General features: G+C 43.2%; 1 protein-coding gene across 3 annotated transcripts in view; it reads right to left on the bottom strand.

The window, feature by feature from the left end:
* Positions 1–19,747, bottom strand: part of SORCS3 (sortilin related VPS10 domain containing receptor 3) — a 379,882-nt gene that overhangs the window by 149,667 nt on the left and 210,468 nt on the right. For all 3 annotated transcript variants that reach the window (XM_040563972.1, XM_040563973.1, XM_040563974.1), the window contains one exon: positions 9,804–9,903. In XM_040563972.1, coding sequence (XP_040419906.1) covers positions 9,804–9,903 — 100 coding nt within the window. The remainder of the gene's footprint in view (positions 1–9,803; positions 9,904–19,747) is intronic.

The raw sequence follows: 19,747 nt of genomic DNA, 5'->3' as shown, positions 1-19,747 counted from the left end.
CTTGGTTCTTGCACATAAAACAACTTAGTAAAGCATGCATGGCAAGTCAGCCAAGTCCAAAGAGTTTGAGCTTTGTTTTGCATTTCCCTAAAATCTGTGTCTACTTTCATTTAAGTGGCCAGTTTTTCCCATGATGCAAACCATCCCTCATAGCCGAAGCTCCAGGACAGCAGCTGAGCAGGGAATTCAGGAATACAGTTCCAGTCCTTGGTAGGTAAATGATATGGCAGGTGTGTGTCTGATTTTTTCTTATTTTACTTGTACATCTTATGTCTACAGTTACTCTCATCAACTAGACTTGCAACATCTGTGAAGACTAAAATGACGTTTATTTAACAAGACATTTTCCATAAAGCCAACTTAGCTTTCATTTTACTCTGTATCTTTTTTAATTGAACCCTGTATTAGGGTTCCATTTGCTTTCAATACTTAACTAAGCACTACCCAAATGTGTATCAAATGAGTTCTGAAACATATGAAAAATGCAAGCAAAAGTTATGGTAATGGATAAGCATAAAGCCATGAAATGCAGGTGCATAAAGGAAACTCTAAATCTGGAGTTTCATAATATATGAATGTTTTCTTCACAAGTGCTGCAACAATGGCTTTCAGTGTAGTATCTTTAAGATATGTATAAACAGAAAAATACCCATCTCTCTTCTAATCCTCTCGCCTTCAACACTATTAAATAATGCCACATGCAAGTATTCTGTTAATTATCTGGGTCCAGTCCTGTTCAAATTATTAATCAATGATGAAGAACCAGAGCGCACCCTCAGCAAGTTTGCTGACGACACAAAACTGGGAGGAGTGGCTGATACACCAGGAGGCTGTGCTGCCAGTCAGAGGGACCTGGACAGGCATTGGGCAGAGAGGAACCTCATGAAGTTCCACAAAGGCAAGTGCAGGGTCCTGCACCTGTGCAACGTGATCTAGGTGACCCTGCTTGGCAGGGAAGTTGGACTAGATGATTTCCAGAGGTCCTTTCCAACTTCAACTATTCTGTGATTCTGTGATCTCAAATGTGTTTATTTTTAGAAATACCCAACACGAGCAGTGGTTGAAGTTCAGTAATTTTTGTTTGTTTTTGAATGCATCTGTTTTTCCAGAGAAATGCCTGAAAAAACCTCAAGGATCCCAAGTTTTCATGTTCATGCAGTGAACTGAAATACTGAAGGACAGCCTTCCTTAGTGTACATTGATCAGACTGTCCCTGTTTTAGGAAGAGGGAAACATCCCCTGGGGATCTCTCATAAGCTTGTGTCTCTGTTCTGTGCTATCTGTGCTGACAAATGGTTGCATTCCTGCCAACAGATGCTATAGGAACTCCATTTATCTTTATGATCTACATTAAGTCAGAGGAGGTAAAATTAAAATCTGCACAGAAACAGAGTAGTTTCTTCTTTCTTGAAGTATAGGAACCTACAGGTAGGTCAGGTCCCAGCAGGCTTCTGACATGTCAGGCCACACAGTCCCAGGCTGCAGCAAGATAAAGTACTCTCTCTCACAGGACCCCCTTGACTACAAAGGCTCACAAGAAGGCACAACCCTCAAACGTAGTAATAATTAAAAGGGAAAAGAAAAACAGATTTGGGACATACTGAAAAAAAACAACTATATTTTAAGAGTATTCTACTAACACTCATATTTTGCCTTTACATCTCAGCATCTTCCATTCATTTTGAACCGCGGTTAAAACATTAATTTAATTCTACTAGTATAGGGAAGCTATATTTCTTACTTAGTCAAGGTCAAAAAGCTACAGACAAAGTGTTATGACACCTGTAACTCAAATGATCTCTTTTCCACAGTTTCAGGTCTTGGTTCTGCAAACATTTACAAAAATTCTTTTTTCATGAGTGACAAATTCAAGCCGAACTAATGAGACAAGTAGAGAGAAGCCCATGCACAAGAGCTCACAAGATTGAACCTTGTAGATAAAACGCACCATATAATATATCCTTTGACTCTGCCACAGATGTTGTGTATGACCTTGAGGAAATCATCTTTGCTTCATCAGTAGGTGAAGGAAAATAATGCTTCTTCATTCCCAATTTTAGTCCTTATTTAAATCGTCAGTTCTGGAGACTGATGGTGACTGCTCCTGAAGTATATTTACCAGGCAGAATATACTGCAATGTTAACCAGATCAGTCACATTTGTACAATCCACTGGTAAAACCAGAGCAGAAAAATCTGAGCTCAGATGATACAGATGCTGTGTTTCAGAGCTATAGCCTTTGCCGTACAGCAGTAGACAGGTTCTGCCCACACAGGATCTGGACTGAGTAGCATGTGTTTTGGAGTGCTAACAAGAACATCCTACACAGCTCAACAGGTCCAGAGAATGGTGCATGAGGAGACAATTAAAACTCAATTTGCAGCTCAGGTAATTTAGTGTCTGTTAATGGCAGCTGTAAAGCCAAGAACTATATAGCAACTGTATTTCATCAGGCTGAAGGAAAAGATTAGGGATAAAAGACAACAGAAAGAACTAGTTCTCCCTCTCCTGCCCTGTGGCTCCAACTCAGCCCCACTGCATTTGTGTTATAAATAGATTTTTTTAAATCACGCCAGCAAGTGCCAATTTGTAGCACGTGATGTTTTTCACAGTGTCTCCTTAATAAGGAAAAAGGGTAAAAAGAAACCTTCCATTTGCCAAATGGCTTCAGGATACTCCAGAGCTCAGTCCCTCACCAACAGCATAGGATACAATCTTAGGAAAAGAACAGCAAATGACTGATGGGATATGTGGCAAAGGATGGCAGCTCAGTTCAGGCTGGGTTAGCAAGCATCAGGTGTGTGCTAGGCTGATGAAGCAGTGCTTCCATCTCACATTTGATGAGTAGGTAGAAAACAAAATGCTGTCTAATTCCCTCTGGGACCAAATGCACCGAAAACTAAAGGCAAAACCAAAACAAGTTCAGATCATGGTTCTGCACTGAGGATCCAATAAGAGCTCAGGAATTCCCCTAGGAGATGCATGAGGCCACGATGGGGTTTGCTCTCAATTACTCTCCAAGTAAGCAAGAAGAAATAAAATGAGGTCAAAGTGACTTGCACTCATTTAGGATCTTCATCTCCTGCAGGAGGAGATGTCACTCCCAATGAGCTAGCGAGTTTCCAGCCAGGTAGGTGCATTCCTATGAGATTCCAATATTACAGTCACAATTAACTTCTTCCTTCATTAACCTGAACTGCAACGCAGCATTGCTGCCTGCCAGCTCATAAATAGTTGCCTCACTTCATCCCCAAGAAGCAGCACAGAAGCAAACAAACTTAATTAGATTTAGCTTTCAGAGCTCCTGACTCTCCAAATACCTCTAAGCATTTCTCATTGTGATGGGCCAAGTCTAGAGGCATGAATAGGTATGAGAGGTGTCGCACATCTTTGGCTTTTATAGCTTCAGTGATTTGGCTTTTCCATTTTGACTGTATGGCAACTGGGAAATTAGCCTGCAAAACCATTTACTCAAAGCTCTTTAGCTGAGCACCATGAATTTATTTCTGCTTTATGCTGTTTACAACTACTGTTCAAATCCTCTAGCTAAAAGGTCTACCTACAAATAAAATCTGAAATGCTTCAGTTCTGCTATGAGGAGAAATCTGGGGGAATCCTCATTTCAGTCACTGTTGCTGGGTGACATTTTATGCTGATTCTGCACAGAAAGAAAGACTACCGACCTTTTAATTCTTCAGGGTATTGCCTACAACAATGATGGTACCAGCACAGGAGAAAAGCTAAAGATGACTGCATCCAATTGAATTGCAAAGCAAATTCATGAAGGAAGGTATTTCTAAGACATCAGAACTGTCACTGCAGATCTTAAATGCAATCAGGACCTCACATTTATCCACATTTATCTGAGCAATACTATATACAGGCAAGTGCGTTTGGGTTTGATTTTGTCAGTTAGAGTTGTCATTCTATTCCTTTTTTTCTCCCTCCTTTTTTCTTTTAAATGCTTTTTAACTCCATCCTCTCAACCTCCACAGGAATCCCAAGGGTAGAGATAAAACTTTCTCAGTGAAAACTGGGTTTTCAACTAAACACCTTCGCCAAGAATATTCACTTTACACAGAGCATTTCATGGAGGAAATAATACAAGAAATTTATGGTTCAACAACAGTTCCTTAGGATTCAGCATTGCACCTCAGTGCCTGAAAGGAACAGTGCTTCAGAAACACAGGACTTCTGTTCTCATCTTCTTTTGGAAGGGGTTTGCATCTACCTATGATGCATAAATTCTAAAATGAATCCTGTTATTGGCGAACAAGAAGAAAGCAAGCATTCATGAGATACGTGATCTTGCCCAACAGACCAACCCATGTTAGAGGGCGTGGTCTCAGAGCACTTAAGCTCTAAGAGGTGCTATTTCAAAGTGCACAGGGTTCGTCCAAGAATCTAAGGCATAGCTGTGGAAATTATCTAACAGAAAACTTTCAAAGAAAAGAAAAAGACAAAAGATAAAGAACAATGGGAATTAAAAGTTGATAAATGTTCTTATTAAAATAGAGACTGTTTTTTTCCCTTAGCGCTTTGGAAGAAATAATTCTAATTCCCACACTGCTGTGAAAAGACGCCTCTGGTAAAACGTAACTAACACCCAAAATACAGCATTAAATTTAAGGGCAGCAGAGAACTGAGATCTCTGCCCAGTAGAGAAAGCAGCCTTTTGTTACATCCCTTAAAGACAGACAAGAGTCTGTTGGGTTAAAAAAATAAAATAAAAGCCAAAGCTATGCATTTTGAGCCCCAGCTTTTCAGAGCACACAGCCATCTGACCTTCAACCCCATTCATCTGCAAGGAAGGTGTACTGCTGAACATACATGAATATTTTGCCTCTCTGAAGTTCACCACAGAATTATCAGGTTTGTTAAAATGTGTATGTCGGCTGTGCCAAAGCAGATACTTCTTCATGTGGCCTCTCTGGCAAACAACCATGTGGGTGGATGCACTGAAGGGAAAGATGTGTCCTAGAATACGCTCTACCAATTAGAGAATCTTCATGGGTATGGGAGTGTCACAAACACAGCCAGCTCAGCTTCTCACTAGAGCTCCAAGCAGTAACTCTTAAGAAAGCAATAGCCTTCAGGACTTCAGAAACTGCTAGGTCTAACGATCACCTGGAAATCAAGGCAGATTTTCTTCATCTAAGGAAAATTCCTCTTCAATTCCACAAGTTCTTACTGTGGAAGTGAAAGAAGAAACAGCCCAAGCATCTGCAAGAAGAGCAGGTACAAGCCTGGCAGTTTCAGCTACCAACAGCAAGGCCATATGAACACTGGCCAGTTGCAAAGAGCTGTGAAACCCTGATCTCCTTAGCTTTCAGAAGAGCATGAACAGTGCAGCTGCTCCACCAGAAGACAAAGTCATCCTGGGTCATGGTAGGAATTACTTCTGCTCTGGTGAAGCCAGAGGCTATGGATTTACAGCAGGCCACAGCCCACTCATTTATCTCCTTATGGCAGCACTCCAGGGTGGTTCCATTTCAGATCATAAGATTATTAAGGTTGGAAAAGCCCTCCAAGATCATCTGGTCCAACCGTCCCCCTTCCACCACCAATGTCACCCATTAAACCATGTCCCTAAGCACCACGTCCAACTTTTCCTTTAAACACCCCCAGGGACGGTGACTCCAACACCTTCCTGGGCGACCTGTTCCAATGCCTAACCAATCTTTCTGAGAAGAAATTTCTCCTAATTTCCAACCTGAACATCTCCTTGAGGCCATTCCCTCTTGTAATAATTTAAATTATTGTAATAAAATGAAAATAATGAACTGCAAACCCTCAAATTACACAATGGTAAAGAGCATTTTCTAAACATCTACTTGCAATTTCGAGGAAATAGCTTGCATGGACATCCCCCATCTCAGCTCAAAAAGGCCATCGGCAGAATAGGTCATCAGCTGCAAGCAGGGGCTCTGGGACCCAGAGCTGCCTCTGCCCAGCACCACATGGGGATGCAGCTAAAGCCACCTCAGCTCAGCCTATGAGGCTCTGTGCCTTTATTAACTCTGAGTCTGTGGAGGGTTGGTATCTCCCAGTGGCAACATGTAAAACCAACAAACGTTGACAAACTGAGCCTGACTTCTAGGTACTTAACAGCAGCAAAGCCAGGGAGACCTAAGGCCACCCTGGATTTATTACCATGATAAAACCAGAGACTGTGTTTCTTCAGCTCTTCCCCCATCTACCGCATCTACTACTACTTTCCTCTTCAAGCACAAACGCATGATGTCTCCACTGTCTTTTTGCCCACAGGTAAAGAATAGGGACTGATGTGTTTCACAGAGGATCAAAGGATGGGAATGATGGGCCAGCTGCTTTCAGGCTGCTCCAGCATTTGTCAGTCTGCTGTGGCAGGAAGGATGTTTCAAAACATGGCAGGACACCAGATACACACAGGGGCAATAGTCAACACCGTGCTGGGGCTTTCCAGTAAGGGATGGGAGAAATACACAGGAGCAGCTTAGCAGGAAGCCTAAAGAGAACATGAAATGAATAATATTGATCAAAAATATAACCTAAACTGAAACAAGAGTTTTTAGTTTAAAAGAGGAAGAATAAATATACATGAAGCTAACTGGGAACTTGCTTTTGCCATCAATGTTACATAGCAGATGCTCAGACATGACCTTTGTGGGTGAGAGAATAAAACCCAAAGAGAATTCAATATTTTAAGGCCAGAGGAACCATTAGGTCATCGAGTCCAACCTCCCTGTGCAGTATGTGTTCCAGAATTTCATCAAATCATTCCTGTACTAAGCTCAGTATTTCTTCCAGAAAGTAACCTACTTTGTAAGAAAAGCACAAATGCTTGGAGTGCCACAATGCAGAATAGATCCCTGAGGGCTTTATGCCCTCCTGTACTGGTGAAGTAGTCATCAGCTGTGTCTTTCTCAGTACCAAGAGAAGGGGAACGACACAGGCTCCCAGCCCCTGGGTTATAACCATGCCTCATCCATCTGCTCCACCCCTGCATTTCAAGTCTGGCCCCATCTGATCCCCCAGTACTGCAGTAACAGCGATGTTGTTACTGAGAAATCAGTGCTCCACCATAACTTGGCAGCACTGAGCACTGAAACATGACAGAAGCCAACAAAAAAAAAAAAAGACACTTATAATGTATATTCACAAAAATCAAAAGGAAACAAAAAAGCTTTTATTTTAAAAGAAGAAAAGAAAAAAAAAAGCTAGTGTTTAAATCCTCTTTCCTCATACTTAAATGAGCCCGGGGTTATGCCACGATTCAGGTAAATGATGTTTATATAACTGGCATTTGGCTGAATGCATAATTTCTATTTAACAGCTGAAGAGAGGCATTTCGGGGCTTCAAAGAAATCTGACAGGTAATTCCCACTGTAGTTCTGCAGGGTAGCTGAGAGGTAATTATCCTTCTCACTAGTAAATCAATTAGGAATGAATGTATGGAAAGCTTTTCCCCTCCTCCAAGTAACTCCTAATCCTCTAAGCGCTAATGAGCAGACAGTGCTAGCAACCCATCAGAAATCGACAGGAGCCGAGGCACACAAGGTCCTACCAATATCTGATGCCTAAGGAGAAAATATTGTGCCTGGAAAGGGCCTGCACAATTCACTGTGTGCACGCAGGCCCTGTTGCTCGTGGTATCTTTCTCCCACTGTTTATTGCCTCAAAGATTTATTTTTGAGGCTCACAGGAGATCCCTGCATTGTGTGCAATTGGGCAGCACTCCTGCTGTCAGAGGGGAAGCACAAGGGATCCAGACTTCGTCCGCTGGGGTGCAACTGATTCACCAACTGCTTTGTGATTCATTATCGGTGGTTGCCCTCAGGAGCTCAGCAAAAATGCGATGCTTACTCTGCAGGCCATTTTAACAATGTTCACCGAGAGAGACCTGAAGAAAATTACAACCTAAGAGCATTTTTTTGCCAGACACAACCTTGTGAATCTGTAAGAGGTAGGTGTAAAATAAGCCTGATAATAACGAATTTGACAAATCCCTGATTCTCCAATCCAGTGATATCTTCCCCAAGAATTTCTAAAAATCTGAATTTATGCTTGGAATTGCTTTGCTGATCAAAGCAGTCAGCTCTGGGTTCAGACAAACCACCTGTTTAACCATGCCCAGTAACAGTGTCCTTATATTTAGCAGAGGTGGAAAGAATGAAAACAAGTTGTTCCCACAACCAACATACTAAAGCCGGTTTCCTATGGATTTTCCTTACAGCTCCTCTCTGTTTCAAAAGATTTTTCAGAAGGGAGGAAAGGGGGGAAGACAGACAGGTCCAGAAATCATTTCCTAACAACATAAGACCAAAAATATAAGCCAATACAAATTGTCATCTGCAATAAGAAAACAGAAGGTAAAGATAGTTCTGCATGCCACTATACAGTGATATGTGTTATTAGTGAGGAAAAAAAATAGGAGAGGGAGAAAAGACCACTAATCTGTAGAGCTTGATAGCTTGAGAAATGCTAAAGATAATCATATATCCTTGTACCCCCAATTTGTGAGGGAGACTTTACACCAGTGACGTAGGATTTGTAACTGAGCATATTGCCTCTGATTTCAGGTGGGCAGAGTTGCTTTGGAAACAGAACGAACAAGAATTAACTCTTCAGCACCCACCACGCAGGGGGTATTAAGGCCAGGAGAGTTTATTATGAAACACCTTCACTTCATTTTGCTCAGAACAAAAAAATAAAGATAGTCTTTATGAGAATTCCATTTCTGCACTCAAAAAAAATTTAAACTGACCCCTGACCACCACCTTCTCGCTCTCCTCTCTATACCCCAAAGCACATATTGCTGCCTACAGTAATCAGAGCCATGGCTGCCTTAAGACTGCATGCACTGAAATAAGCATCAATCCTGAAAACTCTGTAGACTGACCAATGATGGAAAAAACAGTGTCAGTAATAATAATAGCAGGAGTAGCAGAATACAAGTTTGGAAACCTAAGGAGGGAGACGAGCTGGGCCCTTTGGAAGTGACGAAACAGAATGTGCTGCTCCCCATCCAAAGAGCTCCATTCGCTGCCAGCAGTTAGCTGCATGCTGCAGCCCTCCTGTATTTATTTCTGTGGGTAGCTGAGAGCACCTTTGTCCCACTACCTCCCTTGAATCCGCACAGGCAATAATTTTAAACCAAAAAGGCACTGAGCAGTAACTCCTGGGCTGCGCTCTGTGAGCCAGCCTAAGCCCTAATTGCATTATGTGGGAAGCATGAGCAGGGGGGTTTGAAAGCTGTGACCTCATCTTCTCTCCTACACAGTCAAATCACATCGTAGGTCTCCCACCCACTTGCCCCAGCACATTCTCCTTTCGGCCCCCTTACATGATGTAACCAATGAAAATGTCATTTACGTCTTTACCTCCAACTTCTCCACAAAAGCCAGGGAAAGCGTAAGCATCAAATGCAGGAAGAAATGCCTTTTCTCTGTTATTGCTAATAATAAAGAAACAGAGAAGGCAAAAAGAGGCATATTAGCTAATAAGTCAGCGTAAGCAAGAGTCCAGGAAGCATTTGTGCGAGTTCAGCTCTTTAATGTATAAGAGTCAGAAGAAAAAAAAAAAGCAACCTGCTTTACTTCTTTAACTCCTTCAGCAGGAGATTAAGGACTCCATCCCCACCACAAGTGAAACAGGCACAATTCTACTGAAAACCATGGAATTGCACTAGTGTGACTTAAACAGCAAATTCAAGCTCCGATGAATTGCCAATGGATTTCACTATAGGATCATAATTCCTCTCAGAAGGAACAAAGAGTCATAATTTTGTTTCTATAGCTACCAGCTCGACAGCTCTCCCTTACCTTCCTCTTGTTAGTGGGACTGACATAAAGGTAGCTCAGCACAGTCTTCAGGCCTACTTTGTCATTTAGCTTTTCATAGGTAGTGCCATAGTCTGTTGACCTGGGGAAAAGAGGAGACAAAAAGAGTTTATGTCGTTATTATGGGAAGGAAATGACTGCAAACAGATGCTCAGTTACAGCTTGAGCGTTATTACCCTTAAAACTTCAGCTTTTCCATTTCATTCAGGGTGGTAAGAAGAAAAGAAGAAAACTTGAGCCTTTGGGACAGGGTCTGTCACCACATCAGCTGACCCTACAGCACTCAGGGAACTGTGGTGTGCTCGTGAAGATCTCTGTGGACTTCAGGGGGACTCTGCTCTCACATGCTGGTGTGGGATTGCAAATGATACCTGCATGAGGACTCTGATCTCAGCAGCACCCTTAGCACAAATTCTATTTTCAGACAAATCCAGCAGAAGAATCCAAATTAAACCCATAAACAACAATTTTAAGTAGGCTGATTTTTGACTTGAGATGGGGATCCAAATGTGGCTCACAATTGTAACAGCTAAACTCACGTCTAGATAAAAATGTACCTAAACTGGCATCTTGAGTCCTCAATCACCCCCATCCTACTCTGTGCCAGGCGTTTAATTTTTCTGAGCTACGGAGACAGATTCAGGCCCCTACACGAGCAAATCCCACCCGGAGGAGCAGATGCTCTGGGGGTGGCATTACCCATTCGTGACTGGAGAAAAGAGCTGCTTCGTCACAGAGGGTTTTCTGTAGCTTCCTCCTCCTCGTTTGTGGGCATGCTTGAAACCCCGCTTTGCCCTGCTTGTTTCTCGTCTGCTTTCACACTCTGCTTTTCTTAACAAACAAGATTTTTCCTACCAGAACAAATCAACAACTACCCAGGCCAGGATCCCACACCTGAACAGCGGTCAGCACCAAGACCAACCCTCGGTTCTTTGCCTGGCAGGGCAATGGCCCACGTCACCCTGATGGCACCAGCACGAGCAGTGCCACCGTGCCCAGCAGCCCCAGACCTCCGCTCCAGTGGCTGCAGGAACCGAGCAGTGTCAGGGTCTGCGCCCAGCTCCCCAACGCTCCTCACTGCCACTGCAGTCCAGAACGACACCATAAGAGCCACACTGCAAAAACAGGTAGCTGCTGTCAGGCTTCTGAGCCAGGCAGTCACAGAACCCCTGAAGCTTTTTTTTTTTTTTATCAAAGATGTCGCTGCAGCACATTTGCTGTTGTGCGTGTTTCAAGCACAATTCCTAAATGAGTGAGGAACTGGTTCTTTTCTTAAATGGGCTGAGGCAAACTTCCTCCTTTGAACACCCAGCAATCAGGGGTGCTTCAAGTCTTAAACAAATTGTGTGTGTTGTGGTTTAGCTCTAATACTAAACTAGAGCTACTATTATATTTATACTTAATACTCTTTTATACTAATGTACAGTATTGATACTCACTGGGCTTCACAGAAACATCTCACAATCACATACCGTATTCCCATATCAGTTTCCTGCACAAAGCATCTGAAACTTTTATCTTGCCAGGTATCAATATAACACAAATTATTTAGCAGCTTTCCCCCCTCCAGCAAGGCTTGCAATCGGAGCAGCTCGATAAAACCAAATAACCCTGGCCAAGTGATTGCACTCCACAAGGCCTCCAACACACGCTCATTCAACAGGTCATAAACCTCCCAGTAACACTAAGCTAAGAGCGGTGAGTGACAGGGAGCAAGTACTAAGCTACTTCCTCGGACTCACTCTTACAGCATCGCTGAAGCTCCAAACAAGCCACTTCCACGAGTACACATGTACCAGCCACCAGCCGGGGAAAGAGATCACTGGTTTCAATCAGCATTCAAAGAGAACACAAATACCGGTTTAATATTCTCACAGAGCTACTTTGGTTTTATTCTCCTAGTCATTTTCAGATCTCCCAAAATGCCTTGCACTTCTAAAGATGCAGGCTGGATGCCCTAATGACTCTCTCTCATTAAACCATTATCACTCATTGCATTTGCCCTTTCAAAGAATAGCTAGAAAGGAGGTAGGATCATTATTTCGTTAGCTTCTCTAAGGCTTTCTTTATTATCATGACAGTCACCACTGGCTTCACAGAGACGTCTCAAAGGATATCACAATAATATACGGTATTTCCATAGCACTTTCCCAAAAGCTGAGGCTTTTGTCTTGTGTTAATCCATTCAAACTAACAAAGTCCCAAGGGCTGCACTGGGAAATATTATCTCCATTCTAGAGATGAAGGAACTGAAAGCCTGCATAGGTAATAGTGCATTTTTTCAAAAGCAGGCATCTACAATTAGCCTTTTCAGCTTCTTAAATCATTAAGTATACAGCTTGATAATCAAATCTGCTAAACTCCTAACACCACCAAGTTCCCTAATTTGAAAGCAAGTGTTTACTAAGACACACAGAGAGAAAAGTTTGTTGCCTAATTTTAGCAACCGAAGAAGCCTGACTATTTTCAGAGATGTGACCTGCAGGTGGAACTGAACTGTTCCACCTCCGTTTCTAATCTTAACTTCAACCTTTTACCTTTGTTAATCACTTAACTTTGCAGTTAAAGACTTTAACTGAAAATTAACTAGCTCGCGTGTACTTAGAGTTGTTTAACACTATGAGTAGACTGGATACCACATTTTCTGCCATACCTGCGGTTCTGATTAGCATCCACACCAAAGCACATTGTTAATGCAGCGGAGGGAAAGAGAGGTGCATTACTTGCGTAAAATTGACAAAAGACTCGGTGATAGAAAAGATCTCTTCTATAAGCGACACCTTAAAGGCCTGCTTTAACTTTGGTTGGACTGTTTATGGCCAAGTGACCCTGCCCAATTGGTTCCTCTGACTTGTTCCCTTAGGCCATCACTGGGGTCCTATCACTTGCAAGGGCATTGTCACGTTTATTTATTTTTATATATAAAGCAGTCTTCATATATCAACTTGTGTGTGTGCACATATATATATACGCAACGCTTCCATAAAACAAATTGTTGTGCCTTATTAAACCACTGGTAGCACCAGAACTGCTACAACATGGAACGGGCCCTGGCTATATATACAAAGCCTAAAAAAGCTCACTCCACGCATTTTGTCCCACGTGTCCTTGTCCTTGATCTTACAGCATTTCACTGTCCTCTCTATGCTGTATTTCAGCTTGCAAACCATGCTGCTGGCAATACCCCAAAAAAAGACTGCACAGTGAAAAGCAGTGGAACTCAAGGGGCAGTCCAGTCTTGAATGGACCTTTGTTTACTCCAATTCAGGTTTTTGGATTTTTGTTCTTTGTTGTTTTTTGTTTGTTTGTTTGTTTGGGGGAGGAGGGGTTGGTGGTGGGGTTTCTGTTTTGTTTTTCATGATTATTATTATTATAATCAGCAGTAGCTAACAGCCATGGGGAGAAATCTCTTCGCCGGTCTTGGCTAAGATGAAGGACGACTTGATGCAATGCAACAAAACCATAATATTTGTATAACCAAATAAATAAGTGTGCTTTTCCCCGAACATGCTCTGGCACCAAATTCTGAGTATTCCCCTTGGAAGATTTATAACAAATAATTTACTGAAATATGGCAAATTCTCCCATAATTATTTTCCTTCCCAACTATTTATAGTGGCATATCACCTGTTTGACTCCAGCACCATCTCCAATGTGCCACGAGGTGTTTTAGCCCTTGCTGCAGCTGCTATCCCACAGTCAGCACAGCAGGGCTCCATGAGCACACCAGGTGGATAAGCTCCTCTCCACCAAACCTGGCCATCAATCAGCGCACTGAGAGCTAACAAAATCCACCTTATTCCTGTAGTTCTCAGCCTGAGCTTCCCTGTGATTGTGACAGACAGGCCGGAGCCAGCAAACTCCAATATCGTGATGAGACTTGCTCATCCCAGGGACGGGGATGTGAAGCAGAGGTGTGGAGAGGCAGGATGATGCTGTCCCAATAGCTTTGAGGAGCCTTCCCTTCTGATGGTTTCCATCTCAGAGCACTGTCAGGTAGAGCAAAGGGGATTTCGTTTGTCTGCAGTCGTAGCTCCTCAGCTATGCGGATAGGCTATAAATGTGTAATCAGTCTCCCAAGTGCAAAAGAGATGCAAATAGTGGGGCTGGATGGCTGGGAGGGACAAATCAACCTCCTGGAGCACGTGTGTGTAACCAGCTCTCCTGTCAGGGGGTTTCTCCTTTGCTTCTGTGACTCTTGCTGCCTGTGTCCACAAAGGACAAGGAGCAGGCTTGGTTTTGATTTTAGATTATCAACCTTTTTTCTAAGATACAAAGTCTTATGCATTCACCTCCAGACTAGTCCCGCTACACACACATCTGCAGCCCCACGTTGAGAGCCACGTGGAGGCACAGCCCCACTTCAGCAAGAAGAACATCCCACCTCTGTGTGCTTCACAGAGCAGGAGCGCGCACAGCCCAGATTAACATTTTCTCTTCTCCTGTGCCTGCAGACTGTCTGCCTGCAGTGTGCCTGTCTCGCTATGCCCGCCAAACAACTTTGTGTTTTTACCCATTGGCCAATTCTCTCCCAGTTTGACAGACATACAAAAACCCTGGAGAACAAAGTTTCCACGAGTTTCACGAAAACCAGCAGCCAGCAAAAAGAGAGAAAACTTACTCATGCTCAGTGAAAAGCTGCAGCATGAAGACAAATCCCATGAGACACAAGAGCAGGCACAGCTCTGAGCATCCAGCTGCAGGAAAACGTTCAAACCCAGCTCACATATTAATACTCTACAAAGACTCCAACTGCACAGCACAAGAAGTCAGGCTGCCAAACTTCCGTTGCTTGTGCAAATTTGTTCGTCTCTTCCTTCCCCTTCCTCTCCCTCAAAGGGAGCTCTCCCTGAGCTACAGGCCTCTCTGAAGCTTTGGCACACCAAGAAGAGGCTCCTTCAGAGTCAGAGTCCAGCTTGACCATCCCCTGGGGTAGTCCCACACGGGAACCCCTTTGATCAGCTCCTTTAGTGACCATAATGGTTTGGGGCTCTGGTAAAAGCCATTTCAGCACTAACCCCACTGCGCTGCTTTGTACCGGAATAGCTAAATGGTGCACAGGGTACAGGAACCCAGCTCACTACGCAGTAAGTAACACAGAGAACAGGTCCCACTAACTTACACGTGGGGCTGAGGGCTGCTCCCCATCAAAAGGTTATCAGCCATTTAGCAGCTGGCATGGAGAAGCTTTTGCCTGGGAGCTGCAGGTTCATTTGCAAGGCCTGTGTGCTGCAGTGCACGGGTGCACCAGAGACAGCCCCAGGGTGACCACTGCCAAGGCAGGGAACATGTGCAGGTGTAGCAGGGCTCCCCCAGAGGCAGTAGACATGGCACAGCTGTTATTTATTACACAGCGCTGTTATTTATGCTATCAAAATCAGCTGTGATGGAGCTAACCAAAAGAATCCAGTCCTTATCCTTCCCTCTCTGCAGCTGACAGAAGCCTGGATCTGGACATTTTACAACAAAGGTATCTATAGAAGCCCTGGGGGGCTGTGCCTGCTTACTTAACCAAGAAAATCCAAGTAGCAGTACTCTGTGAATCCTTCACTTCACAGAGCAAAACATCTGCTGTGCTGAGAGCTTGTTTTCACCCAACCATGATTTCAGAGTGACCATAATACAGTACCAGAATATCTTTACAACTACAAACAGAAACACCTCCCTCTCTCCATCCCTAGCCCTCTAAAGAAAACTAAGGACAGTAATGGAAGTCTGCAGAAGAGAATATAAACCAAACAAGCATATGGTGCTGCCTTTTTTTTTTTGCCCCCTTTTTTTTTTTCAGTAAAGGTATCTTATCTTGTTTTTTCCTTTGGATGTCTCAGAGGCTGGCCAACAGGATACAGAATATTATACTTCTGGAGTGATGGGCAATAAAACATAGATGATATGAGCATCAGTCACATTTCTAGTGGGTGATTGCTCATCACTGTTTCATTTGATCACTGTCCCACAAGGCAGGGGAGCTGTTCACACAAGCAGTCATTCCTTTGTAGAAACGATTGCTCAGATGGGCATCAATTCAGTCTCTGGAGATGTAGTTTTTGTATATTCAGCCTACAGGGACAGTGGGCATTAACTTTAAAGCGTGTTTGCAACACATCTGTTCTTCTTGTGCCATAGGAATACAGGGGTGCTTTGGATAACCCCAGTAATCACTATCCAGAACAACGTGTCTAAATATAGGCAGGATATGTATGCACACATTATATTTATATATGTGTGCATAAATAATATATTTATATATATACACACATTCTCACACACCTACATTAGAGGCAGTACGCCTTTACTGTGGGACACAGATTTGGCTAAATGTGGCTCTGAAACTCAGGCCCTTTTGCTTCTGCCAAAGGATGGCAAAATCTTTCCTCTGAAGTAGAGGACAGTAACCAAACTAGTGGATCCTGACACTTCGTAGTAGGCAAGAGTGAACAATAAAACCTGGGTCTAAAAGCCTATTGCAAAGTACTCGGCGTTTAAAGAAACTAGTATCCTGATCAAAGCAAGCAGGCTGCAGGTGTAGTCGTTCCTAAGCTTTGCTTTATATTCTGCTGCAAAATAACCCACAATAAGGAAGCACAAAAGCAACAAACAACTGGGGCCTCCTATTGTGCTACTAAAATAGCTATTTCCACTGTAAGAATCCATATCTTCTATACCATGGAGGTTTATCTCAACTTAATTTTAGCTACCTACCAACCAGGTATTTAACTCTGTTTCCCAAGCCTATCCATATTTCCTCTCTAACCACGGACAGAGACTGTTAACTTCAGAGAATGACTCATTCATCCTAAAATAGGTGAGGGTGCATTGCTTTCTTAAGGTGTCTTCCTTTATTTAATATAAAGGCAGACCATAGCAACCAATACGTGTGCTCAGCTGTTAGATGGCTAGAACAAGGTGAGGTATCTATCCCACAGTAAATGAATTAGAAAAGTTCTTGCACTGAGTTGGCAGTACAAACGAAGGGAAGAACCTCAGCCATCCTGCCTGAGATCACAAGTGACATCACATCATTTGCTGTAACGTACCAACACTGTTTTACATGTCCCACAGAATAACAACATTTAAGAGAATACTTCTAGAACTAGGTACCAGAGGATATGGGGACACCTCTGTGCCATACATACTCTATAGCACTGCAAAGAGGAGAGAATAGATACAAGCAGAGAAATTTGATTCAGATTTCCCATGTTTGCTGGCAGAATCAAGAATAGAAACAAAGACCTCAGGAAATGTGAACTAGCTTCTCCCCCAAAAGTGGGCTAAGCACTTCCCTTCATTGGGTGCTTGCCCCATTACACCGATAGCCTGCTGACAATCCTTATGGTGGCCAGGCAAAGTAAATATTCACTGGTGGAAACCCTCCAGTGGTGTGGAGGAGAGAAACAAAAAACAAAAACAAAAAAAAAAGGAAAAAAAATACAAGATATCATGGGGTTTAGATTAGGACAGATTAATAAGAAAGGGGAAAAAATAAAAAATTAAAACAATAAGTGTTGTATAATGCAATTGCTCACCACCAGCTGACCAATGCCCAGCTATTCCTCAGGCAACGGCACCCCTACACCCCTCCCAACCCGCCCCCCCCCAGTTTTTATCATTCAGCATGACACCATGTGCTATGGAACCTCTCTGTGGTCAGTCTGGGCCAGCTGTCCTGGCTGTATCCCCTCCCAGCTCCTGGGGCACCCCCAGCCTCCCTGCTGGCAACACAGAACAAGAAGCTGAAAAATCCTTGGCTCTGTGTTAAGTACTGCTCTGCAACAACTAAAACTTCTGTGTGTTATCAGCATTAATTTTCTCCTAATTCCAAAACACAGCACCATACTGGCTACCTGGAAGAAAATTAATTGTATCTCAGCCAAAAGCAGGAAAACAAGAAGCCCTAGATATATTTTTATGTATTTTCTCACTGTCTCCATGTCCCCCACCTTACTGTGAGGGTGGTCAAACCCTGGAACAAGCTTCCTAGAGAGGTGGTTGGTGCCCCATGGCTGTCAGTGTTCAGGAGATGTCTGGACAATGCCCTTAATAATATGTATTACCTTTTGGTTAGCCCTGAAGAAGTTAGGCAGCTGGATGAGATGACCCTTGAAGGTCCCTTCCAGCTGAACTATTCTGTTTTATACGCATCCTATAATAATCACATCAGGAGCTTCAGCAGGGTCACAAGAATCCGAACCATCTGCTTGCCAAGTCTGACCTGAGACAAGGACACCACATCCCTGCAGACACCACCCAAAACAAAAGCTCAGTTCTCATGAAAGGTATGATCTGGAGCTAAGACATTCTGGCTTTGTAGAGGTCTCTCCTCTTTCTGCTCTGGTCATTTCACTACTGTGAAATTTATGGAAAAGCATTACTTTTATACAGCTCTGAAGAACTACACCTCATCATTACTCACTTCCCATTTGTTCTAAAAAACCTGACATATTTATCGTGTTCTTGATTCTGATGTATTCCAATTTTCCAAAGAGGTGTTTTATGCATCCCTAATCAGGCAGCATACTGATTCAATTCCAACCACTTGACTGACTCAGCACAGAGCTGGCCTTATCAAAACATATTCAAGAAATTGGGTCTGGAGGACACTTTAACAGCCTCAGAGATAAAAGGCAGCTTTCATGACAAAGCCTCATTAATTAATCAGATATTAATTAGATTATTAATTAGAAACAAGGCCCTTCCCAGGCCCTTTTCCGCTTTTATTACTATAGCTAAAATGTTTCTGTAATGATTCTCTTAGCTAGATAATCATTTTAAATTTGCATTATTTTTAGCAATAGGAAAGTGCTTTGATAGTGCGGTTTTCTGAAGAAGTTGCAGAGGCTCAGTATAACATCCATGCTATTAGGGGTATTTAAACTGAAACTCCTCCTAAATGTGGATTGAACAAAATGTCAAGGGGAGACTATGGAACCACCCCAACAATAAACCTTCCATTCCTTTGCTTGATGCGGATAGCAGAGACCTCCTTCCAAACATCCAGAGGACCCGTACACTTTGAGCAACACAGTCTGACAGTCATCACATCACTCAGAGGGGAACACGGGACTCAAATCTCAGTTTCCCAGCTAGGGATACCAACACCAGCGTTCACTTGTGACCACTGGGATGGGGGCTGTAGCCAGGGCTTGCCAGAAACGTGCCTTTGACACACTGTCTGCCTGTTTGGGGGTCAGTGGTAGGCAGCACTGTGGGAACACCAGATGAACCTGAGTCACTTCTGACGCAGCACAAGGTATGTTAACTTTTGCAAAGCGTGAATCTTTGCAAAACTGATGTAGTTAAATAGAGCACAGTGATGGAGGTGGTACAGTCCCGTTCATTAGCCACCGATCTCAGAAGTCACGGACAACTCCTACAGCCAGCTTGCAATGCGTTCTGTTCCCTACCTCAGCTGAGCCCTTTGCCACAAGCCTCACGCCTACCTGCGGCCTACAAAGGTCTCTGCCCCCAGCACCCGGCCCACACAGCCCGAGCGAAAACACCACAGGACCCTACCCGAGCCTAGGCTCCTCGGCACTCCATTTCCTTTCCCATTTAGTTATCTTAGCTCCAAGGGAAGAGACTGACTCTTACTGTGTCCAAAACGATAAGAAAATAAAAATAAAAAACCTCACAAGATGCAGCTGAGATAACAGAGGGCATATGTTGCAAGAAGTCCCTTCTAGTGATAGGATACCATGCTTACCTCCAGTCACAACATGACAGTCTCTACATGCTCCTGTTTTACAACACAGCATTAGATCCCCAGTTAATTTAAGTCAATGTGACCCTATTAAATTCAGGTGAATGAATGATATTGACAGATCTCCACTAATTTACACAATAAAGGTCAGTAAACGCTATCCTTCTACATACTTATAAGCACACAGACTAACACCTACATTAACAAAAAATGCCAGCATTTTGCA

The sequence above is a fragment of the Cygnus olor genome, chromosome 7 (assembly GCF_009769625.2).
Source record: "Cygnus olor isolate bCygOlo1 chromosome 7, bCygOlo1.pri.v2, whole genome shotgun sequence".
Classification (NCBI taxonomy): Eukaryota; Metazoa; Chordata; class Aves; order Anseriformes; family Anatidae; genus Cygnus; species Cygnus olor.
This window is presented reverse-complemented; position numbering and strand designations above follow the sequence as displayed.